This window comes from Sebastes umbrosus, chromosome 7 (genome assembly GCF_015220745.1).
Source record: "Sebastes umbrosus isolate fSebUmb1 chromosome 7, fSebUmb1.pri, whole genome shotgun sequence".
NCBI lineage: Eukaryota > Metazoa > Chordata > Actinopteri > Perciformes > Sebastidae > Sebastes > Sebastes umbrosus.
In genome coordinates, this window is record NC_051275.1 from 14,303,564 (window position 1) to 14,330,242 (window position 26,679).

The following is a 26,679-nucleotide window of genomic DNA, read 5'->3' on the forward strand; positions in this document are numbered from 1 at the left end:
TGATAAAACTGGTAAAGGATATGAAGTCAAGGGAGGGTAATATAAAAGCTTTGAAACTGCTCCATCCTGATAGCAAGGCTACCTTGGCATGTGGTGATCCCCTGGAGAAGTTGTGCGTTCAGTTGAAGATGGTGGCTGAAAATGGTGGAACCTTTGCTGGATGGGAAACTGAGTCTGTCACCAATGACTTGAATTTCAGAAAGGAGAAAAGGTACATGGAGTCAGCAATGGAAATTGTGTAGCCTGGAACATTGGAGGTTATTGTCTGTGTGAATAAGGATGACCTTTTTGGACCACTCATGGATGGGATACACTGCAAAGACAATGGAGTTCAGCTTGTAAAACACCCAGGAAGAAAAGAGTGATATCATGTTTTTTTTTTTTTCATCTTTCAATCTCAGGGTTTTGTAAAAAAAAAGAAAGAAACGATCAGACAAAATGGCAATTATAGTGTAAGACCAATTTTTTTCATTTAACAGTTATTTATTGTTTCTAGTTTTGTTTGTTGAATATAAAATACAGAGTAGATTAGATTAATTGATACATTTGATGTATGATTTTATGACTTGTTGGTTCCTCGACCCATGATTGCTTTCTTTGTGTTCCTCTCTGGTCTCAGCAGAATTATGTAACATTTGGGTCCAAACAGTGCCACCAAGAGACCAAAACTGGAGGCCAGGATGGCAAATACCTCTACTGCATCTGCATATTTGCCCGGGGAGTTGACATAAGCCGGGACAAAGGCCACCCACACAGCACAGAAGATCAGCATGCTGAAAGTGATGAGCTTGGCTTCATTGAAGTTGTCTGGAAGATTCCTCGCCAGAAATGCTAACAGGAAGCTGAGGATAGCCAGTAAGCCAATATAGCCCAGTAACACTGCAAAACCAACTGTGGACCCGACTACACACTCATAAACTATCTTGTCATTGTGGTATTGAGTATTTTTATGAGGAGTTGGTGAAGCAGAGACAATCCAAGCAGTGCAGATTGCTGCCTGAATGCATGTAAGAACTAAAACTGTCCCTCTCTGCTGCACAGCACCAAACCACTTGAGACTGGCTCCACCTCCTGGCTTGGAGGCCTTGAATACAGCCAGAACCACCATGGTTTTCACCAGAATACAAGAGACAGAAAGCACAAAGCTGATCCCAAATGCTGCATGCCTCAGTTGGCACGTCCACAGCCTGGGACGGACTATAAACAGCAGAGAACACAGGAAACACAATTTGAGTGACACCAAAAGCAGAAAACTCAGTTCTGAATTGTTGGCGCGTACCATGGGTGTACTGCGATGAAAGATGAAGATGCCCAGGACAACAGCACAGATAAAGGTTCCCAGCAATGAGATGCTTGTCAAGCAGATACCTAAAGGCTCTTGATAGGAGAGGAACTCTGTTTTCTTAGGAACACAGTGGTCACGCTGGGGGCTGGACCAGAAGTCCTCTGGACAACTGGTGCACTCCATGGAGTCTAAAAAAAGGGGAAGATAGTGAAATTCATACTTACTGTACAAAATATCCTTAAAGCAAAACAGAAATATGAACACCCACCAGTTTCATTGCTGATCTTTCCCTCAGAACAAGGGATGCAGTCAAAACAGCACTCAGGTTCCCCCTTCTTTCTGGCCATGCGGGTACCTGGACGACAGCTCTCGCTGCACACTGACTGGGGTGGCTGTAGGGAGAAAAACATATCTGTCATTCTTTATAATGATATACTGCTAAGATTTACAATAAAGGAGAGGTGTCTGAAATAGCAGGAATAACCTCTTTCGATTGAAAGTTCCAGAAGATTTTGTCTTCATCAATTGTGAGTTCTTCACCTTTGGCTGACTCTTTAACTTCGCCCACAGTCTGAACTCTAGTTTTTCCATCAGGGAGCCACAGCCAGTTCACAATATCATATATTGGTAAGGCATCACCATTCTCATCAAATGACACTTGATCACCAAATGGTGTGGTGAAGTTGACCTTTTGCAAATAATGTAAAAGCTGCAAATGGATAATAGAAATATAAAGTGTGAGAAACTCCAAAATGCATTTTTATTTTGTTTAACTAGTTGAATAGCAGTCATTACAGTCACAAAACAAAATTAAGATTTTTTCTTCACGCTATGTTTAGTATTAAATATTTTACTTTTGAAAGAAAATAATGAAATGTAGCCAATGATGATCGAAAGATGAAGAATAATTAACATGGTGAAATTATTCCCTAATTCTTCAAACTTCTTTCAGAATCTGCATGTGACCTCTCCCCTACTAAATGGTTAGACTCTTAATTTACAACCGGCCTGGTTAAGCTTACAGAGGACAAACAACCACAATGTAGAACCCATCCTGACCATTTGAGAAGGTTTATTGAAGTACGTGTTAAAGGCCCTGACATCTGATTTTCTTCCCAAAGACTCAGAGAATTGGTGAAGACCAACCAGTAAGACTTTATGAACTGATGATGAGAATCAGATTGAACGTAATTCTGCCTTTAAAATGTACATTAATTAATATGCAATGTTTAACTAATCATCTGAAAAGAACTGAAGTTGGTGTTAAGGGTTGGAGCTCTCAAGCATAATTGGAGAAACTATATGAAGATGGAAAGGAGTTTTAAGTCATCATCTTCCTCGGTTTTATGACACTCTACATTCCTGAGACAAACTCACAGTCACACAAACAGACATACAAACTGGAATAAGACTAAATGAAACTGACATTAAACGCCTACTCATCTGAAGTCCCATTTGGATCCGCGGGGTCTCACTGTGCTCCTAATGTGAATAGACAGGCAGATGCGAGAGTTTGTCTGCCTCGCGGCATGGAAAAGGCTTCTGTGCTCTACTGTATTCTGTTGGTACAACTGTATTTTATCAAATATATCTTATTTATAGACTACATATCTACAGACTATCAGAAAAGGCACAGGAAGTGCAATATTATCATACCGTCGGAGATGTGTCTGTGTTTTTGTTCTGGTGCTTTGCACGGAACTGACACCCACCCACCCACCCGCTCGCTCACTCTCATCCCCGGCTCTCTGAAGCTCCGAACGCCGCTGTTGCCTGACAAAGGCAGCAGTGTCGGTGACATGGAGGAACCCTGGGACTGCCGGTAGACAATAACTTTTTATTTTGATGTTAATAAAATGTACCAGAATTCACAGATATGTAAAATATTACTACTGACATTCCTGTAATAATACGCCACAACGTGTGCTGTATTAGCCATGTGTTTACTACATGTTCATTTGCATATAGAGTGGGGAAGTGAGATCTGATCACATGTGGGCACTGGAGACGCATGTGGAGACGCATTCTAATGCCAGGTGTGAACAGACGTACTTAAAGCTGTCCACTTGTGATCGGATCGCTCAAGACGCATGTTTTGCCACGTCTGAAAAGGGCCACAGAGATTCCCGGACTGACTGTTTTGATATGCTCAGAATAATGTTATCCCTTCATTTACTGTGTAATAAGTGCACATATATTTCAACATATACAGGCCTGTCTGTTGTAGTGTTTGTATACCTACATTTTATGATAACACGGTTGTGTATGTTGTGTAACTGGTTAATTCATTTTAATTCAATTGATCAGGTTTTATTCAGTGGTTTATATCATATTGGTGTTTGGTACTTTTCTGCAGCAGATGAAGTCCAGATGTCAAATAAGGAAGAATTAATTATGTGACGCCAATTAGTATTAATCCTGAAAAAGAAATTTAAATACAGAATCTAAACTTTAAGTTAAGATTGGAGGGGTCAGCTGGACACACCAGTGATATCAGACCCTGAACAGAAACCCATAAAACTACAAGCAACATTGAGAATCTTTTGTTCTGCTCCTGCCTCCCCGCCTGTATTGTTTTGCTCTACATGAACTCTGATGCCTCCCCCCGCCAGCCAGAGAAGGGGGGGAGAGGGCCTCTTGCCCGTCCTGAGGTCCGGATGCCCACCGGCGGTCTAACACCTCACGACATGCTGAGTTTGACATCCAGCCAATCTAAAAAGAGAACCTGAAGAAGTCTCTTCTACACCTCTTTGAACATGCTCCAACTATGGCTAAAAGAACACTGAATCCTGCAAGCCAGATCATCTCTTTCGCTGCTATTCCTCTCTGCCCTGACTGCTGACCTGTCAGCTGCTGAGACATGAAGTGCACTGCAGTTTGGTTCCAGCCATTATGAGGAAAAGAGACTTTAAAAAGAAAAGACTTGAAATAGATGACATTTTGAACTGGCAATGATGCCAGGAGACCCCTCCAGATACGAGAGGGGGAGTTGAAGAAATGGCACAGAGACCCACTGCACCAGAGAGGGAGTGATGGAGATGGGAAAAACAATTCATGCCGAGTCACACCGAGGGAACGACTCAAGATGATGGAGAGAAACGACTCAGGCCGAGTTCACCCAAAATGCCGAGGTCAGACAGAACCTATTACCACCCCAAACAGCACAATTTCCCACCTACTCTTCTGAATGTGATATAAATACAGATGTTTAAGAGTTTGATGATTAGACTACTAAACAAATGTAGAGTTAATTAATAAATAAGTTTTGCTTAAGAAGTTAGTAGTTAACAGAATAATAGAGAAATCCATCAATAAGCGTTAACCCTAAATTAGACTCATCCCTAAATTTAGAATATGAAAGTGCCTCATAATCTTCCCTGGTGCTTCTTAAACTCCACTGCTGAATGGTGCATTAATACCAAAATTCAATTTAATTAATAGGCAAACGTTTAATTACAAATTCAATCAGAGGGATATCAGTCACTAAATTTACCTGGTCACATTTGATTAGTTTCTATCCAGAAAGGTTCATCGTTGTATTCACTGTATTCCTTCATTCATCCTTTATTGAATTTATTCCTTTTTCCTTTTGGTTTATGATTTATTCAATCATCCCGTTAGTAGTTTAGTCATGTAGTTAGTTAAATAAACATTTCATTTATAAAGTACTTGGTTATTTGATGTGTCCGTATATAAAATAACTGTTCACAATGCCCAAAAACTCCGTAGCATCCCTGAGATTAGGAGACTCAATTGATTAATATAACTTAACTTTTCACAGTTTTTACAAAATTGGGTGGCACCTGGTTGAATTCTGACAGTAAAAATAATTGTGTGTGATATCTGAAGCTGAGTTCCATCACTCCCCTTCAAGTTTTACAACAATTCATATGTTTATGATACATAATTTTGATTTATTAATTAAAGATAGATATTTTGATATTAATTAATGATTGGTTATTAATCTGCTCCATGCAATACTGTTACAGAAATCACCAGTTTACCAATCTCAATTTTTTTAATTTTTTTTACAAAATGTGCCTTTTTTCACAATGTTCTATACTCACAAAACTATATTCAGCAAGTAATTCAGGGTGTAGCAGCTGTTTTAAAAACATAAACAGGTGAAGTGTAAACTGATATCTCACCTGCCATGGCTCCAGTCTTTGCAAACTGGCACAGCTGTGCATGCTGAAGGGCCCTCTCCCTGGCACACAGCGCAGCAGGTCATCAAGGGCATATGCCAGAGCATATACAGCCTTGAAAACATTGTATTCAGGCCTGAGGATAGAAAGATCTAAAAACTTAGTCTTCACACTTTCAATATCTTCCTGTCCAGTGCATAGTGCTCCCTCAGATTCAACCCAACCTGCTGGATCAAATTTACACTGAAACGTGTATTCCCAAAATTGTCTCACCTGAAATATTTTTTAAAAGTCAGTATCGACAGAGATAACAGTATAATTATTCATCATATGGTCATATTTATATTAATATATAATTTAGATCAATTTGTAAGATTAAGCTCTTACCATGCTATTTCCATAGCTGTTGTTGTAGTGTAGGTCAGGACGTATTCTTAAAAGGAAGTCCCTGAGTCCTGGTATTTCTCCTCGACGAATGGCAATGCCCAGTGTGCCACCCAGGTATGGCATGAGACGGGGGGTCTGGAGCACAGTAGCTGCTGTCCAGGCTTCACTTGCCAACCACTGCCGGCCAGTCACATTCTGCCTCACCACCTATGCATTGTATATTGTAAAACATGTGTGTTTCAGACCTATATTTCAGAGTTTTAGTTTGTTTTGTAGCAAATATTGATTTTTCTGCAACAATTCTTCTGTCTGGATTTTTAAAAGCCATAAGCACATATTTGAAAAAGTTATTAATTGCTGTCACTTTTTTAAAATGATAGATTTAAAAAAATACACTATATATTAATCCCAACCTCTTCCAATAGCTCAATCATGTTTATCTCATGTGCAAACACCATGACCACACAAGCTGTTGATGTCTTTATCAAATGTACAATCCTCTTGAGTTTACTTGGATCACTGTCCCAGGGCAAAACTTCTGAGTAGGCCAGACAACCTCCACCAGATTGCGCCAGGTCAGATTGAAAGGATCGGGCAACGTGGAGTCCGTAGTCATCATCACTGACCAAAAGGCCCACCCAAGTCCAGCCAAAGTGTTTTAAAATCTGAATCATAGCACGCACCTAAGTGGATATTGGTGTGAAGGAATTAATGTACAGATTATAACAATTACCATTTTCTTATTTGTAATTCATAAAAAAATTACAGTACATATGTTTCACAAAGGAATCACATTCAATTAATCCCATGAAGAGAAATAAAAGGTTTGTTTCATTAAGGGCAATTTCTACAAGCTTTCTGTATTGCCTGAAACAGACATAGTTTGCAGTTCTCAACTTGGTAATGGTGTTTCACCTGGAAAGCATCACTTGGGATTGTTCTAAAGAAGGATGGAAACCGTTGCCGATCACTCAGACAGGAACATGTGGAAAAATGACTAACCTGTAAAGAAATATACAGTATAAACTCAAGTTATCCATCTCATGCAAGTCAGACCCAGTCAAAACTATTTTCATAATTCAACAATGTATCACTTTTAAAGATGACATTAATTCAAATGAAGTACTTTATATAATACAGCAGTTAAAAAGATAGAAGATAGATAACTTACAATGGGCGTTTTGTATAAACCTAGCACATTGGAGATGGCAATAGAAAATGTTGAGTAGGCATCCCCAACAATGCCCAGGACTGGAGGGGTCCCCAAACAGTTTTCCTGAAGCAGAAACTGCTCCTCTCGACCACTTGCCAGTGAAAATGCACCACTGAGTCCAATAACAAGCGCACCACAGCTATCATAAATACTGTATCCCAGAGTCACATTAGGTAGCAGATGGGAGTTCATGTTGATCTCATCAATGGCAAATGCCATGGTCATGGCAAACCTGAAGCCTAGAGTGTCAAAGCTAACACACAAATGTCACTATTAACCACTAAAAAGTAATATGTCACTGACAACTGGGTATATATACAATACAACTAAACCTATAATAATGATAATATAATACACTGTTGCAATAATACGCTTTCTACTAGTAAAACTATCACTAAAACTGTCATGAAAAGTTCTACTCATATTTTATAAGCATTTCAGCACAGCGACATTTTCTTCCTAACCATGAATACTCTGAGCACACAACCTCATTTGCACTGATCCATGCTGTCTGCTGCATATGTGTGAAACTTACCCTTGGCAGCTTGGCTGTTGTGGCTCTGAGGTAAATGTCCGCTCAGGGAAGACAGAGGTGTAGTGGACCTCAAACAGCCCACCAAGGACCACATCGCCAGGCTTGTGCATTTCATTAAGATGAAACTTTCTCCGTAATTTACAAGATGAGGAAAGAGAGGAGGACACAGAGCATAAAGAGGAGGAAGAAAAAAAGAACAAGGTAAGGCACAAACACAGGAGCAAATATGTGTCAAATAAAGCCCCCATACCTGCCCTCCTCCCTTCACACATATTTCTATTCGTCATACAAGGCTGCTTAATTTTATATACAGGGCAATGTCATCTCCGTTGCATGCTGTATATCATTGTTTAATCTTGAACACCACCCATCAGGGCTATGGGGGCAGGACATAATAGACATATAAATGTAACTGTGTTAATATAACATGTTATGCCATATAAGTACGTGTTTCATCAAATATGGCATGAACAATATTAAATATTTTTTTAAATCACTTTTTTTTTTTTTCTTTTGTTGTTCTATTGAAAAAGTATTGCCCACCTTGTTTATTATTTAAAAACGTATTGTAAATGCCTGGGGATTGTAATGAGCTACATGGCATTGATGAGGAGTCAGTATTGATTTAGTCCCTTTTTCACAAGTGAACAATGCTTTTTTTTCTATTTTTTCACTGTTATTTTCATTCTCTTGTTATAACACATAATGATTAAATGATGTCAATCAAACTTGATATACTGTATGTACCATATGTTTGTGTAGGTGTTGGAGAGCATATTTTTATAATGCTTATATTTGGATCAAGGATCATACTGCACCAGCTCTACTTTGTGTTTACTTTAAAAAAATAAATAAATAAAGCATTGAGTGAAAATACTCAAATACCAATTGCTTACCAAGTTTGGGTTTTAGAGGATTTTATTAGGTGTTTCAGAGACTTTTGTATCCTTGAATTTGAGAGGAGCCCACAAAGGAATTACTGTTTGATCTTTCTAATGAACCACGTACAGATGCTAGACCTCACAATGATTAATAAATGGATCAGTCTCAGATATAAAAAAAATCACTTAATCACATTATATGAAGATGATATTTTGCTGTTTTTCTCAAAAGCAAGAACTCTAAATTTGATGTTGTAAATATTGTACACTGCTTTAGCTGCTTTTCAGGTTGTAATGTAAGAGCAACCTGCATGAGTCATGCTTCTTGGCTTAGACAATGGTATCTCAATTCAAGCTGTCTTCTAATTGCTTGTCTTATTGAAATATATTAATATTTACCTTAATGTGTCACACAAAATGACTTGTCTTACTTTACAGAAAGTAGCTTCAAAATGATCCTTTGTGGAGAAAATATTTATACTACAAGAGTCACATACAATGCAGTTTCATCTTTGAGGTTTAGTCAGGTGGAAACTGAGGCAAAGCCTTTCAAAGTTATGGGGAATGTTGTCAGGCAAAAAGGGCAATAATAAAGTAAGAATCTGTTTTACACAAACATTTCTTTATTGCTTCTAGTAATAGAAGTACATCTCTACTGAATAAATATATACTGCTTCAGAGTAGTTCATTGTTTAACTGTTACTGCTATACTGTTATGACTTGGTAGTTCCTCGACCCATGATTGCTTTCTTTGTGTTCCTCTCTGGTCTCAGCAGGATTATGTAACATTTGGGTCCAAACAGTGCCACCAAGAGACCAAAACTGGAGGCCAGGATGGCAAATACCTCCACTGCATCTGCATATTTGCCCGGGGAGTTGACATAAGCCGGGACAAAGGCCACCCACACAGCACAGAAGATCAGCATGCTGAAAGTGATGAGCTTGGCCTCATTGAAGTTGTCTGGAAGATTCCTCGCCAGAAATGCTAACAGGAAGCTGACGATGGCCAGTAAGCCAATATAGCCCAGTAGCACTGCAAAACCAACTTTAGAGCCGACTACACACTCATAAACTATCTTGTCATTGTGGTATTGAGTGTTTTTATGAGGAGCTGGTGAGGCAGATACAAGCCAAGCAGTGCAGATTGCTGCCTGAATGAAGGTAAGAGCTAAAACTGTCCCTCTCTGCTGCACAGCACCAAACCACTTCAGACTGGCTCCACCTCCTGGCTTGGAAGCCTTGAACACAGCCAGAACCACCATGGTTTTTACCAGAATACATGAGACAGAAAGCACAAAGCTGATCCCAAATGCTGCATGTCTCAGCTGGCACGTCCACAGCCTGGGACGGCCGATAAACAGCAGCGAACACAGGAAACATAGTTTGAGTGACACCAAAAGCAGAAAACTCAGTTCTGAATTGTTTGCGCGTACCATGGGTGTACTGCGATGATAGGTGAAGATGGCCAGAACAACAGCACAGATAAAGGTTCCCAGCAATGAGGTGGTTGTCAAGCAGATACCTAAAGGTTCTTGATAGGAAAGGAACTCTGTTTTCTTAGGAATACAGTGGTCACGCTGAGGGCTGGACCAGAAGTCCTCTTGACAACTGGTGCACTCCCTGGAGTCTAACAAAAAGGGGAAAATGGTGAGATACATACATACTGTAAATACTATCCTTAAAGTGAAATAGAAATATTGAAATATGAATACACACCAGTTTCATTGCTGATCTTTCCCTCAGAACAAGGGATACAGTCAAAACAGCACTCAGGTTGCCCCTTCTTTCTGGCCATTCGGGTACCTGGAGGACAGCTCTCACTGCACACTGACCGGGGTGGCTGTTAGAAGAAAAATAAATCTGTCATTCTTTAATATGATACACTGCTAAGGTTTACAATACAATAATGAGAGGTGTCTGAAATAGCAGGAATAACCTCTTTCGATTGAAAGTTCCAGAAGATTTTGTCTTCATCAATTGCGAGTTCTTCACCTTTGGCTGACTCTTTAACAATGCCAACACTCTGAACGTTTGTTCTTCCATCAGGGAGCCAAAGCCAATTCACAATATCATATATTGGTAAGGCATCACCATTCTCATCAAATGAAACTTGGTCACCAAATGGTGTGGTGAAGTTGACCTTTTGCAAATAATGTAAAAGCTGCAAATGGATAATAGAAATAAAAAATGTTTGAGACACTGCAAAATGTGTTGTTATTTTGTTTAACTGGTTGAATAGAAGTCATTACAGTCACAAAACAAAATGATGTGTTTTCTCATGCTATATTTAGTATTTGATATTTTACTTTTGAAAGAAAATAATTAAATGTAACCGATGATGATCGAAAGATGAAGAATAATTAACATGGTGAAATTATTCCCTAATTCTTCAAACGTCTTTCAGAATCTGCATGTGATCTCTCCCCTACTAAGTGGTTAGACTTTTAATTTACAACCGGCCTGGCTAAGCTTAGAGAGAAGAAACAACCAAAATTTAGAACCCATCCTGACCATTTGAGAAGGTTTATTGAAGTACGGGTTAAAGGGTCTAACATTTGTTTTTCTTCCCAAAGATTTAGAGAATTGGTGAAGACCTACCAGTAAGACTTTATGAACTGATGATGAGAATCAGATTAAAACTAATTCTGCCATTAAAATGTACATTAATTAATATGCTATGTTTAACTAATCATCTGAAAAGAACTGAAGTTGGTGTTACAGGTTGGAGCTCTCAAGCAGAATTGGAGAAACTATATGAAGATAGAAAGGAGTTTTAAGTCCTCATCTTCCTCGGTTTTATGGCTCTCTACATTCCTGAGACATATTCACAGTCACACAAACAGACATCCAAAATGAGACTAAATAAAACTGACATCAAACGCAAATGAATATGTACTGCTACTACTATACTAATTGATATGTGATGCTGAGCAAATATATGTTCTAATAACCTGGTATTAACATGCGTCCTGAGTGATCCGATCACAAGAGGACAGCTCTAAGTACAAGTGTGGACGCACTCAAGACGCATTGAGGATGCATTGAGATACGATCGCTCAGACCACATTCAGAGGGGGTCTGGGCCACATATGGCCACATTCTTTTAGCAGGGTGTACGCAAATGTGTCCTGGGCCACATTAGGACTGCCTACTCATGTAATGTCCCGCTGGGATCCGCGGGGTCTCACTGTGCTCCTCATGTGAATAGACAGGCAGACGCAAGAGTTTGTCTGCCTCGCTGCATGGAAAAGGCTTCTGTGCTCTGCTGTATTCTGTTGGTACAACTTTATTTTATTCCAATATCTTATTTATAGACTACATATCTACAGACTATCAGACTAAGCACAGGAAGTGCAATATTATCACACTGTCAGAGATGTGCCTATGATTTTGTTCTGTTGCTTTGCATGGAGCTGACACCCGCCCACCCGCTCGCTTGCTCTCATCCCCGGCTCTCTGAAGCTCTGAACCCCGCTGTTGCCTGGCAAAGACAGCGGTGTTGGTGACATGGAGGTCCCGTGGGACTGCCGGAAGATAATAACTTTTTATTTTGATGTTATTAAAATGTACCAGAAATCACAAATATGTAAAATATTACTACTGACATTCCTGTAATATTACGCCACAACGTGTGCTGTATTAGCCATGTGTTTACTACGTGTTCATTAGCATATAGAGTGGGGAAGTGAGATCTGATCACAAGTGGGCACTGGAGACGCATGTGGAGACGCATGTGGAGACGCATTCTAATGCCAGGTGTGAACAGACGTACTTAAAGCTGTCCACTTGTGATCGGATCACTCAAGACGCATGTTTATGCCACGTCTGAAAAGGGCCACAGAGATAGCAGCCTATTTGTTTCAGAGTGACCCCTCCCTCTTCTCTGTTGCTCTCACCCGGACTGACTGTTTTGATATGATCAGATTAATCTTATCCCTTCATTTACTGTGTAATAAGTGCACATATATTTCAACAAAAACAGGCCTGTCTGTTGTAGTGTTTGTATACCTACATTTTATGATAACAAGGTTGTATATGGTGTGTAATTGGTTAATTCATTTTTAATTCAATTGATCAGGTTTTATTCAGTGGTTTATATCATATTGGTGTTTGGTACTTTTCTGCAGCAGATGAAGTCCAGATGTCAAATAAGGAAGAATTAATAACGTGAATCAAATTAGTATTAATCCTGAAAAAAAAATTTGAAATACAGAATCTAAACTTTAAGAGTTTTTAGAGAGGGAGTGGTCAGCTGGACACACCAGTGATACCAGAACCTGAACAGAGTCCCATAATACTACAAGCAACATTGAGAGTCTTTTGTTCTGCTCCTGCCTCCCCGCCTGTGTTGTTTTGCTCTACATGAACTCTGATGCCTCCCCCTGCCGGCCAGAGAAGGGGGGTAGAGGGCCTCTCGCCCGTCTTGAGGTCCGGATGCCCACCGGCGGTCCACCACCTCACGACATGCTGAGATTGACATCCAGCCAATCTAAAAAGAGAACCTGAAGAAGTCTCTTCTACACCTCTTTGAACATGCTCCAACTATGGCTAAAAGAACACTGAATCCTGCAAGCCAGATCATCTCTTTCGCTGCTATGCCTCTCTGCCCTGATTGCTGACCTGTCAGCTGCTGAGACATGAAGTGCACTGCAGTTTGGTTCCAGCCATTATGAGGAAAAGAGACTTTAAAAGAAAAGACTTGAAATAGAGGACATTTTGAACTGGCAATGATGCCAGGAGACCCCTCCAGATACGAGAAGGGGGGTTGAAGAAATGGCACAGAGACCCACTGCACCAGAGAGGGAGTGATGGAGATGGAAAAAAATATTCATGCCGAGTCACACCGAGGAAACAACTCAAGATGATGGAGAGAAACGACTCAAGCCGAGTTCACCCAAAATGCCGAGGTCAGACAGAACCTATTACCACCCCAAACGGCACAACTTCCCACCTACTCATCTGAATGTGATATAAATACATTTTCAGATTTTAAAGAGTTTGATGATTAGACTACTAAACAAATGTATAGTTAATTAATAAATAAGTTTTCTTTAAGAAGTTAGCAGTTAATAGAATAATAGAGGAATCCATCAATAAGCTTTAACCCTAAATTAGGCTCATCCCTAAATTTAGAATATGAAACTGCTTCACAATCTTCCATGGTGCTTCTTACACTCTCAACTGCTGAAGGGTGCATTCATTCCAAAAATAAATTGAATTAATAGGCAAACGTCTAATGACAAACTCAATCAGAGGGATATTAGTCACTAAATTCACCTGGTCACATTTGATTAGTTTCTATCCAGAAAGGTTCATCGTTGTATTCACTGTAATCCTTCATTCATCCTTTATTGAATTTATTCCTTTTTCTTTTGTTTTATAATTTATTCAATTATCCTCTGTTAGTAGTTAAGTCATGTTGTTGGTTAAATAAACATTTAATTTATAAAGAACTTGGTTATTTGATGTGTGTGTATATAAACCAGCTGTTCATAATGCCCAAGAACTTCATAGCATCCCTGAGATTAGGAGACTCAATTGATTAATATCAAATTTTTAACTTTTCACAGTTTTTACAAAATTGGGTGGCACCTGGTTGAATTCTGACAGTAAAAATAATTGTGTGTGACATCTGAAGCTTAGTGCCATCCCTCCCCTTCAACTTTTACAACAATTCATATATTTATGATTAATAATTTTGATTTATTAATTAAATATACATATTTTGATATTAATTAATGATTGATTATTAATCTGCTCCATTCAATAATGCTACAGAAATCACCAGCTTACCAATGTCATTTTTTTTTTTTTTCACAATGTTCTATACTCACAAAACAACATTCAGCAAGTAATTCAGGGTGTAACAGTTGTTTTAAAAACATAAACAGGTGAAGTGTAAACTGATATCTCACCTGCCATGGCTCCAGTCTTTGCAAACTGGCACAACTGTGCATGCTGAAGGGCCCTCTCCCTGGCACACAGTGCAGCAGGTCATCGAGGGCATATGCCAGAGCATATACAGCCTTGAAAACATTGTATTCAGGCCTGAGGATAGAAAGATCTAAAAACTTAGTCTCCACACTTTCAATATCTTCCTGTCCAGTGCATAGTGCTCCCTCAGATTCAACCCAACCTGCTGGATCAAATTTACACTGAAACGTGTATTCCCAAAATTGTCTCACCTGAAATAAATTTAAAAAGTCAGTATCGACAGAGATAACAGTATAATTATTTATCATATAGTCATATTTATATTATTATATAATTTAAAACATTTGTAAGATTAAGCTCTTACCATGCTATTTCCATAGCTGTTGTTGTAGTGTAGGTCGGGACGTATTCTTAACAGGAAGTCCCTGAGTCCTGGTATTTCTCCTCGACGAATGGCAATGCCCAGTGTGCCACCCAGGTATGGCATGAGACGGGGGGTCTGGAGCACAGCAGCTGCTGTCCAGGCTTCACTTGCTATCCACTGCCGGCCAGTCACATTCTGCCTCACCACCTATGCATTGCATATTGTAAAACATGTATGTTTCAGACCTATATTTCAGAGTTTTAGTGTGTTTTGTAGCAAATGTTGATTTGTCTGCAACAATTCTTCTGTCTGGATTTTTAAAAGCCATAAGCACATATGTGAAAAAGTCATTAAGTGCTGTCACTTTTTAAAATCACAGATTTAAAAATGATACTATATTTTAATCCCTACCTCTTCCAATAGCTGAATCATGTGTATGTCATGTGCAAACACCATGACCACACAAGCTGTTGATGTCTTTATCAAATGTACAATCCTCTTGAGTTTACTTGGATCACTGTCCCAGGGCAAAACTTCTGAGTAGGCCAGACAACCTCCACCAGATTGCGCTAGGTCAGATTGAAAGGATCGGGCAACGTGGAGTCCGTAATCATCATCACTGACCAAAAGGCCCACCCAAGTCCAGCCAAAGTGTTTTAGAATCTGAATCATAGCACGCACCTAAGTGGATATTGGTGTGAAGGGATTAATGTACAGATTATAACAAATACCATTTTCTTATTTGTAATTCATAAAAAAATATAGATTTACAGTACATATGTTTCACAAAGGAATCACTTTCAATTAATCCCATGAAGAGAAATAAAAGGTTTGTTTCATTAAGGGCAATTTCTACAAACTTTCTGTATTGCATGAAACAGACATAGTTTACAGTTCTCAACTTGGTAATGGTGTTTCACCTGGAAAGCATCACTTGGGATTGTTCTAAAGAAGGATGGAAACCTTTGCCAATCACTCAGACAGGAACATGTGGAAAAATAACTCACCTGTAAATAAATATACAGTATAAACTCAAGTTACCCATCTCATGCAAGTCAGACCCAGTCAAAACTATTTTCATAATTCAACAATGTATCACTTTTAAAGATGACATTAATTCAAATGAAGTACTTTATACAATACAGCAGTTAAAAAGATAGAAGATAGAAAACTTACAATGGGCGTTTTGTATAAACCTAGCACATTGGAGATGGCAATAGAAAATGTTGAGTAGGCATCCCCCACAATGCCTAGGACTGGAGGGGTCCCTAAACAGTTTTCCTGAAGCAGAAACTGCTCCTCTCGACCACTTGCCAGTGATAAGGCACCACTGAGTCCAATAACAAGCGCACCACAGTTATCATAAATACTGTATCCCAGAGTCACATTAGGTAGCAGATGGGAGTTCTTGTTGATCTCATCAATGGCAAATGCCATGGTCATGGCAAACCTGAAGCCTAGAGTGTCAAAGCTAACACACAAATGTTACTATTAACCACTAATAATAATAATATATCACACTGTTGCAATAACATGCTTTCTACTTGTAAAACATGAAAAGTTCTACTCATATTATATAAGCATTTCAGCAAAGCAACATTTTTTTCCTTACCATGAATGCTCTGAGCAGACAGCAACATTTGCACTGATCCATGCTATATGCTGCATGTGTGTGAAACTTACCCTTGGCAGCTTGGCTGTTGTGGCTCTGAGGTAAATGTCCGCTCAGGGAAGACAGAGGTGTAGTGGACCTCAAACAGCCCACCGAGGACCACATCGCCAGGCTTGTGCATTTCATTAAGATGAAACTTTCTCCGTAATTTACAAGATGGGGAAAGAGAGGAGGACACAGAGCATAAAGAGGAGGAAGAAAAAAAGAACAAGGTAAGGCACAAACACAAGAGCAGATATGTGTAAAAAAAAGCCCCCATACCTGCCCTCCTCCCTTTACACATATTTCTATTCTTCATACAAGGCTGCTTCATTTTATATACAGGACAATGTCATCTCCTTTGCATGCTTTACATCATTGTTTAATCTTTAACACCACCCATCAGGGCTATGGGGGCAGGACATAATAGACATATAAATTTAACTGTGTTAATATAACATATTAAACATCATGTAACTGTTATACCATATAAGTAAGGGTTTCATCAAATATCCCATGAACAATATTAAATATTTTTAAAATTAATTTAATGTTTTTCTTCTTTTGTTTTTCTATTGAAACATTATTGCCCAACTTGTTTATTATTTAAACACATTGTGTAAATGTCTGGGGATTGTAATGCGCTACATGGCATTGATGAGGAGTCAGTATTGATTTAGTCCCTTTTTCACAAGTGAACACCGCTTTTTTTTCTCTGTTTATTTACTGTTATTTTCATTCTCTTGTTATAACACATAATCATTAAATTATGTCAATGAAACTTGATATACTGTATGTACCAAATGTTTGTGTAGGTGTTGGAGAGGGTATTTTTGTAATGCTTATATTTGGATCAAGGATCATACTGTACCAGCTCTACTTTGTGTTTACTTTAAAAATAAAAAATAAAAAAATAAAGCATTGAGTGAAAATACTCAAATACCAATTGCTTACCAAGTTTGGGTTATAGAGGATTTTATTAGGTGTTTCAGAGACTTTTGAATCCTTGAGTTTGAGAGGAGCCCACAAAGGAATTACTGTTTGATCTTTCTAATGAACCACGTACAGATGCTAGACCTCACAATGATTAATAAATGAGATCAGTCTCAGAATTAAAAAAATCACTGAATCACATTATATGCAGATGATATTTTGCTGTTTTTCTCAAATGCAAAAACTCTAAATTTGTTGATGTAAATATTGTACACTGCTTTAGCTGCTTTTCAGGTTGTAATGTAAGAGCAACCTGTATGAGTCATGCTTGTTGGCTTAGACAATGGTATCTCAATTCAAGCTGTCTTCTAATTGCTTGTCTTATTGAAATATATTAATATTTACCTTAATGTGTCAGACAAAATTACTTGTCTTACTTTACAGAAAGTATCTTCAAAATTGTCCTTTGTGGAGGAAATATTTATACTACAAGAGTCACATACAATGCAGTTTCATCTTTGAGGTTTAGTCAGGTGGAAACTGAGGCAAAGCCTTTCAAAGTTCTGGGGAATGTGATCTGGCAAAAAGGGAAATAATAAAGTAAGAATCTGTTTTACACAAACATTTCTTTATTAGTTCTAGTAATAGAAGTAACCACAGATCTCTACTGAATAAATACATACTGCTTCAGACTAGTTCATCGTTTTACTGTTACTGCTATACTGTTATGACTTGGTAGTTCCTCGACCCATGATTGCTTTCTTTGTGTTCCTCTCTGGTCTCAGCAGAATTATGTAACATTTGGGTCCAAACAGTGCCACCAAGAGACCAAAACTGGAGGCCAGGATGGCAAATACCTCCACTGCATCTGCATATTTGCCCGGGGAGTTGACATAAGCCGGGACAAAGGCCACCCACACAGCACAGAAGATCAGCATGCTGAAAGTGATGAGCTTGGCCTCATTGAAGTTGTCTGGAAGATTCCTCGCCAGAAATGCTAACAGGAAGCTGACGATGGCCAGTAAGCCAATATAGCCCAGTAACACTGCAAAACCAACTTTAGAGCCGACTACACATTCATAAACTATCTTGTCATTGTGGTATTGAGTGTTTTTATGAGGAACTGGTGAGGCAGATACAAGCCAAGCAGTGCAGATTGCTGCCTGAATGAAGGTAAGAGCTAAAACTGTCCCTCTTTGCTGCACAGCACCAAACCACTTCAGACTGGCTCCACCTCCTGGCTTGGAAGCCTTGAACACAGCCAGAACCACCATGGTTTTTACCAGAATACAAGAGACAGAAAGCACAAAGCTGATCCCAAATGCTGCATGTCTCAGCTGGCACGTCCACAGCCTGGGACGACCGATAAACAGCAGCGAACACAGGAAACATAGTTTGAGTGACACCAAAAGCAGAAAACTCAGTTCTGAATTGTTTGCGCGTACCATGGGTGTACTGCGATGATAGGTGAAGATGGCCAGAACAACAGCACAGATAAAGGTTCCCAGCAATGAGGTGGTTGTCAAGCAGATACCTAAAGGTTCTTGATAGGAAAGGAACTCTGTTTTCTTAGGAACACAGTGGTCACGCTGAGGGCTGGACCAGAAGTCCTCTTGACAACTGGTGCACTCCCTGGAGTCTAACAAAAAGGGGGAAATGGTGAGATACATACATACTGTAAATACTATCCTCAAAGTGAAATAGAAATATTGAAATATGAATACACACCAGTTTCATTGCTGATCTTTCCCTCAGAACAAGGGATACAGTCAAAACAGCACTCAGGTTGCCCCTTCTTTCTGGCCATGCGGGTACCTGGAGGACAGCTCTCACTGCACACTGACTGGGGTGGCTGTTAGAAGAAAAATAAATCTGTCATTCTTTAATATGATACACTGCTAAGGTTTACAATACAAAAATGAGAGGTGTCTGAAATAGCAGGAATAACCTCTTTCGATTGAAAGTTCCAGAAGATTTTGTCTTCATCAATTGCGAGTTCTTCACCTTTGGCTGACTCTCTAACTTCGCCCACACTCTGAACCTTTGTTCTTCCATCGGGGAGCCAAAGCCAATTCACAATATCATATATTGGTAAGGCATCACCATTCTCATCAAATGACACTTGGTCACCAAATGGTGTGGTGAAGTTGACCTTTTGCAAATAATGTAAAATCTGCAAATGGATAATAGAAATAAAAAATGTTTGAGACACTGCAAAATGTGTTGTTATTTTGTTTAACTGGTTGAATAGAAGTCATTACAGTCACAAAACAAAATGATGTGTTTTCTCATGCTATATTTAGTATTTGATATTTTACTTTTGAAAGAAAATAATGAAATGTAACCGATGATGATCGAAAGATGAAGAATAATTAACATGGTGAAATTATTCCCTAATTCTTCAAACTTCTTTCAGAATCTGCATGTGACCTCTCCCCTACTAAGTGGTTAGACTTTTTATTTACAACCGGCCTGGCTAAGCTTACGGAGGAGAAACAACCAAAACTTAGAACCCATCCTGACCATTTGAGAAGGTTTATTGAAGTACGGGTTAAAGGGTCTAACATTTGTTTTTCTTCCCAAAGACTTAGAGAATTGGTGAAGACCTACCAGTAAGACTTTATGAACTGATGATGAGAATCAGATTAAAACTAATTCTGCCATTCAAATTGGAGAAACTATATGAAGATAGAAAGGAGTTTTAAGTCCTTATCTTCCTCGGTTTTATGGCTCTCTACATTCCTGAGACATATTCACAGTCACACAAACAGACATCCAAAATGAGACTAAATAAAACTGACATCAAACGCAAATGAATATGTACTGCTACTACTATACTAATTGATATGTGATGCTGAGCAAATATATGTTCTAATAACCTGGTATTAACATGCGTCCTGAGTGATCCGATCACAAGAGGACAGCTCTAAGTACAAGTGTGGACGCACTCAAGACGCATTGAGGATGCATTGAGATACGATCGCTCAGACCACATTCAGAGGGGGTCTGGGCCACATATGGCCACATTCTTTTAGCAGGGTGTACGCAAATGTGTCCTGGGCCACATTAGGACTGCCTACTTATGTAATGTCCCGCTGGGATCCGCGGGGTCTCACTGTGCTCCTCATGTGAATAGACAGGCAGACGCAAGAGTTTGTCTGCCTCGCTGCATGGAAAAGGCTTCTGTGCTCTGCTGTATTCTGTTGATACAACTTTATTTTATTCCAATATCTTATTTATAGACTACATATCTACAGACTATCAGACTAGGCACAGGAAGTGCAATATTATCACACTGTCAGAGATGTGCCTATGATCTTGTTCTGTTGCTTTGCATGGAGCTGACACCCGCCCACCCGCTCGCTTGCTCTCATCCCCGGCTCTCTGAAGCTCTGAACCCCGCTGTTGCCTGGCAAAGACAGCGGTGTTGGTGACATGGAGGTCCTGTGGGACTGCCGGTAGATAATAACTTTTTATTTTGATGTTATTAAAATGTACCAGAAATCACAAATATGTAAAATATTACTACTGACATTCCTGTAATATTACGCCACAACGTGTGCTGTATTAGCCATGTGTTTACTACGTGTTCATTAGCATATAGAGTGGGGAAGTGAGATCTAATCACAAGTGGGCACTGGCGACGCATGTGGAGACGCATGTGGAGACGCATTCTAATGCCAGGTGTGAACAGACGTACTTAAAGCTGTCCACTTGTGATCGGATCACTCAAGACGCATGTTTATGCCACGTCTGAAAAGGGCCACAGAGATAGCAGCCTATTTGTTTCAGAGTGACCCCTCCCTCTTCTCTGTTGCTCTCACCCGGACTGACTGTTTTGATATGATCAGATTAATCTTATCCCTTCACTTACTGTGTAATAAGTGCACATATATTTCAACAAAAACAGGCCTGTCTGTTGTAGTGTTTGTATACCTACATTTTATGATAACAAGGTTGTATATGGTGTGTAATTGGTTAATTCATTTTTAATTCAATTGATCAGGTTTTATTCAGTGGTTTATATCATATTGGTGTATGGTACCATTCTGCAGCAGATGAAGTCCAGATGTCAAATAGGGAAGAATTAATAACGTGAATCAAATTAGTATTTATCTTGAAAAAGAAATTTAAATACAGAATCAAAACTTTAAGAGTTTTTAGAAGGGAGTGGTCAGCTGGACACACCAGTGATACCAGACCCTGAACAGAGACCCATAATATTACAAGAAACATTGAGAGTCTTTTGTTCTGCTCCTGCCTCCCCGCCTGTGTTGTTTTGCTCTACATGAACTCTGATGCCTCCCCCTGCCGGCCAGAGAAGGGGGGGAGAGGGCCTCTCGCCCGTCTTGAGGTCCGGATGCCCACCGGCGGTCCAACACCTCACGACATGCTGAGTTTGACATCCAGCCAATCTAAAAAGAGAACCTGAAGAAGTCTCTTCTACACCTCTTTGAACATGCTCCAACTATGGCTAAAAGAACACTGAATCCTGCAAGCCAGATCATCTCTTTCGCTGCTACGCCTCTCTGCCCTGATTGCTGACCTGTCAGCTGCTGAGACACGAAGTGCACTGCAGTTTGGTTCCAGCCATTATGAGGAAAAGAGACTTTAAAAAGAAAAGACTTGAAATAGAGGACATTTTGAACTGGCAATGATGTCAGGAGACCCCTCCAGATACGAGAAGGGGGGTTGAAGAAATGGCACAGAGACCCACTATATCAGCGATGGAGTGATGGAGATGGAAAAAAATATTCATTCCGAGTCACACCGAGGAAACGACTCAAGATGATGGAGAGAAACGACTCAAGCCGAGTTCACCCAAAATGCCGAGGTCAGACAGAACCTATTACCACCCCAAAAAGCACAATTTCCCACCTACTCATCTGAATGTGATATAAATACATTTTCAGATGTTAAAGAGTTTGATGATTAGACTACTAAACAAATGTAGAGTTAATTAATAAATATGTTTTCTTTAAGAAGTTAGTAGTTAATAGAATAATAGAGGAGTCCATCAATAAGCTTTAACCCTAAATTAGGCTCATCCCTAAATTTAGAATATGAAACTGCGTCACAATCTTCCATGGTGCTTCTTACACTCTCAACTGCTGAAGGGTGCATTCATTCCAAAAATAAATTGAATTAATAGGCAAACGTCTAATGACAAACTCAATCAGAGGGATATTAGTCACTAAATTCACCTGGTCACATTTGATTAATATCTATCCAGAAAGGTTCATCGTTGTATTCACTCTAATCCTTCATTTATCCTTTATTGAATTTATTCCTTTTTCTTTTGTTTTATCATTTATTCAATTATCCTCTGTTAGTAGTTTAGTCATGTAGTTAGTTAAATAAACATTTAATTTATAAAGTACTTGGTTATTTGATGTGTCCGTATATAAAACAACTGTTCACAATGCCCAAGAACTCCGTAGCATCCCTGAGATTAGGAGACTCAATTGATTAATATAACTTAACTTTTCACAGTTTTTACAAAATTGGGTGGCACCTGGTTAAATTCTGACAGTAAAAATAATTGTGTGTGATATCTGAAGCTGAGTGCCATCACTCCCCTTCAACTTTTACAACAAGTCATATGTTTAATGATTAATAATTTTGATTTATTAATTAAATATACATATTTTGATATTAATTAATGATTGATTATTAATCTGCTCCATTCAATAATGCTACAGAAATCACCAGCTTACCAATGTAATTTTTTTATTTTTTTCAAAATGTGCCTTTTTTCACAATGTTTTATACTCACAAAACAACATTCAGCAAGTAATTCAGGGCGTAGCAGTTGTTTTAAAAAACATAAACAGGTGAAGAATAAACTGATTTCTCACCTGCCATGGCTCCAGTCTTTGCAAACTGGCACAGCTGTGCATGCTGAAGGGCCCTCTCCCTGGCACACAGCGCAGCAGGTCATCAAGGGCATATGCCAGAGCGTATACAGCCTTGAAAACATTGTATTCAGGCCTGAGGATAGAAAGATCTAAAAACTTAGTCTCCACACTTTCAATATCTTCCTGTCCAGTGCATAGTGCTCCCTCAGCTTCAACCCAACCTGCTGGATCAAATTTACACTGAAACGTGTATTCCCAAAATTGTCTCACCTGAAATAAATTTAAAAAGTCAGTATCGACAGAGATAACAGTATAATTATTTATCATATAGTCATATTTATATTATTATATAATTTAGATCAATTTGTAAGATTAAGCTCTTACCATGCTATTTCCATAGCTGTTGTTGTAGTGTAGGTCAGGACGTATTCTTAACAGGAAGTCCCTGAGTCCTGGTATTTCTCCTCGACGAATGGCAATGCCCAGTGTGCCACCCAGGTATGGCATGAGGTGGGGGGTCTGGAGCACAGTAGCTGCTGTCCAGGCTTCACTTGCTATCCACTGCCGGCCAGTCACATTCTGCCTCACCACCTATGCATTGCATATTATAAAACATGTATGTTTCAGACCTATATTTCAGAGTTTTAGTGTGTTTTGTAGCAAATGTTGATTTGTCTGCAACAATTCTTCTGTCTGGATTTTTAAAAGCCATAAGCACATATGTGAAAAAGTCATTAAGTGCTGTCACTTTTTAAAATCACAGATTTAAAAATGATACTATATTTTAATCCCAACCTCTTCCAATAGCTCAATCATGTGTATCTCATGTGCAAACACCATGACCACACAAGCTGTTGATGTCTTTATCAAATGTACAATCCTCTTGAGTTTACTTGGATCACTGTCCCAGGGCAAAACTTCTGAGTAGGCCAGACAACCTCCACCAGATTGCGCTAGGTCAGATTGAAAGGATCGGGCAACGTGGAGTCCGTAGTCATCATCACTGACCAAAAGGCCCACCCAAGTCCAGCCAAAGTGTTTTAGAATCTGAATCATAGCACGCACCTAAGTGGATATTGGTGTGAAGGGATTAATGTACAGATTATAACAAATACCATTTTCTTATTTGTAATTCATAAAAAAATATAGATTTACAGTACATATGTTTCACAAAAGAATCACATTCAATTAATCCCATGAAGAGAAATAAAAGGTTTGTTTCATTAAGGGCAATTTCTACAAACTTTCTGTATTGCATGAAACAGACATAGTTTACAGTTCTCAACTTGGTAATGGTGTTTCACCTGGAAAGCATCACTTGGGATTGTTCTAAAGAAGGATGGAAACCGTTGCCGATCACTTAGACAGGAACATGTGGAAAAATAACTCACCTGTAAAGAAATATACAGTATAAACTCAAGTTATCCATCTCATGCAAGTCAGAACCAGTCAAAACTATTTTCATAATTCAACAATGTATCACTTTTAAAGATGACATTAATTCAAATGAAGTACTTTATATAATACAGCAGTTAAAAAGATAGAAGATAGAAAACTTACAATGGGCGTTTTGTATAAACCTAGCATATTGGAGTAGGCAATAGAAAATGTTGAGTAGGCATCCCCCACAATGCCTAGGACTGGAGGGGTCCCTAAACAGTTCTCCTGGAGCAGAAACTGCTCCTCTCGACCACTTGCCAGTGAAAATGCACCACTGAGTCCAATAACAAGCGCACCACAGTTATCATAAATACTGTATCCCAGAGTCACATTAGGTAGCAGATGGGAGTTCTTGTTGATCTCATCAATGGCAAATGCCATGGTCATGGCAAGCCTGTAGCCTAGAGTGTCAAAGCTAACACACAAAATGTCACTATTAACCACTAAAAAGTAATATGTCACTGACAACTGGGTAGATATACAATATAACTAAACCTATAATAATAATATATCACACTGTTGCAATAACATGCTTTCTACTTGTAAAACATGTAAAGTTCTACTCATATTTTATAAGCATTTCAGCAAAGCAACATTTTTTTCCTTTCCATGAATACTCTGAGCAGACAGCATCATTTGCACTGATCCATGCTATCTGTTGCATGTGTGTGAAACTTACCCTTGGCAGCTTGGCTGTTGTGGCTCTGAGGTAAATGTCCGCTCAGGGAAGACAGAGGTGTAGTGGACCTCAAACAGCCCACCGAGGACCACATCGCCAGGCTTGTGCATTTCATTAAGATGAAACTTTCTCCGTAATTTACAAGATGGGGAAAGAGAGGAGGACACAGAGCATAAAGAGGAGGAAGAAAAAAAGAACAAGGTAAGACACAAACACAAGAGCAGATATGTGTCAAGAAAAGCCCCCATACCTGCCCTCCTCCCTTTACACGTTTCTATTCTTCATACAAGGCTGCTTAATTTTATATACAGGACAATGTCATCTCCTTTGCATGCTTTACATCATTGTTTAATCTTTAACACCACCCATCAGGGCTATGGGGGCAGGACATAATAGACATATAAATTTAACTGTGTTAATATAACATATTAAACGTCATGTGAATGTTATACCATATAAGTAAGGGTTTCATCAAATATCCCATGAAAAATATTAAATATTTTTAAAATTACTTTAATGTTTTTCTTCTTTTGTTTTTCTATTGAAAAAGTATTGCCCAACTTGTTTATTATTTAAAAACAATTTTTAAATGTCTGGGGATTGTAATGAGCTACATGGCATTGATGAGGAGTCAGTATTGATTTTAGTCCCTTTTTCACAAGTGAACACTGCTTTTTTTTCTCTATTTTTTTACTGTTATTTTCATTCTCTTGTTATAACACATAATCATTCAATTATATCAATAAAACTTGATATACTGTATGTACCAAATGTTTGTGTAGGTGTTGGAGAGGGTATTTTTGTAATGCTTATATTTGGATCAAGGATCATACTGTACCAGCTCTACTTTGTGTTTACTTTAAAAATAAAAAATAAAAAAATAAAGCATTGAGTGAAAATACTCAAATACCAACTGCTTACCAAGTTTGGGTTTTAGAGGATTTTATTAGGTGTTTCAGAGACTTTTGAATCCTTGAGTTTGAGAGGAGCCCACGAAGGAATTACTGTTTGATCTTTCTAATGAACCACGTACAGATGCTAGAACTCACAACGATTAATAAATGAGATCAGTCTCAGAAATAAAAAAAATCACTAAATCACATTATATGCAAATGATATTTTGCTGTTTTTCTCAAATGCAAAAACTCAAAATTTGTTGATGTAAATATTGTACACTGCTTTAGCTGCTTTTCAGGTTGTAATGTAAGAGCAACCTGTATGAGTCATGCTTCTTGGCTTAGACAATGGTATCTCAATTCAAGCTGTCTTCTAATTGCTTGTCTTATTGAAATATATTAATATTTACCTTAATGTGTCAGACAAAATGACTTGTCTTACTTTACAGAAAGTATCTTCAAAATTGTCTTTTGTGGA

General features: G+C 38.7%; 3 protein-coding genes across 3 annotated transcripts; all 3 read right to left on the minus strand.

The window, feature by feature from the left end:
* Nucleotides 1-395: 395 nt before the first annotated feature.
* Nucleotides 396-7,690, minus strand: LOC119491694 (extracellular calcium-sensing receptor-like). The gene is made up of 9 exons (XM_037775885.1): nt 7,566-7,690; nt 6,989-7,283; nt 6,733-6,819; nt 6,231-6,500; nt 5,818-6,024; nt 5,434-5,703; nt 1,770-1,994; nt 1,554-1,677; nt 396-1,473 (listed from the first exon to the last, which is right to left on the minus strand). Exons 1-9 carry the CDS (start codon nt 7,673-7,675, stop codon nt 560-562), a joined length of 2,502 nt encoding a protein of 833 aa, XP_037631813.1. The 5' UTR covers nt 7,676-7,690; the 3' UTR covers nt 396-559.
* A 1,469-nt stretch (nt 7,691-9,159) lies between these two features.
* On the minus strand, nt 9,160-16,552 carry LOC119491574 (extracellular calcium-sensing receptor-like). Its single transcript, XM_037775715.1, has 9 exons — nt 16,428-16,552; nt 15,921-16,215; nt 15,665-15,751; nt 15,156-15,425; nt 14,745-14,951; nt 14,362-14,631; nt 10,383-10,607; nt 10,163-10,286; nt 9,160-10,073 (listed from the first exon to the last, which is right to left on the minus strand). The coding sequence occupies exons 1-9, from the start codon at nt 16,535-16,537 to the stop codon at nt 9,160-9,162; spliced, it is 2,502 nt and encodes an 833-aa protein (XP_037631643.1). The 5' UTR covers nt 16,538-16,552.
* A 1,501-nt stretch (nt 16,553-18,053) lies between these two features.
* On the minus strand, nt 18,054-25,430 carry LOC119491575 (extracellular calcium-sensing receptor-like). The gene is made up of 9 exons (XM_037775716.1): nt 25,306-25,430; nt 24,747-25,041; nt 24,491-24,577; nt 23,982-24,251; nt 23,571-23,777; nt 23,187-23,456; nt 19,277-19,501; nt 19,057-19,180; nt 18,054-18,967 (listed from the first exon to the last, which is right to left on the minus strand). Exons 1-9 carry the CDS (start codon nt 25,413-25,415, stop codon nt 18,054-18,056), a joined length of 2,502 nt encoding a protein of 833 aa, XP_037631644.1. The 5' UTR covers nt 25,416-25,430.
* Nucleotides 25,431-26,679: the final 1,249 nt, after the last annotated feature.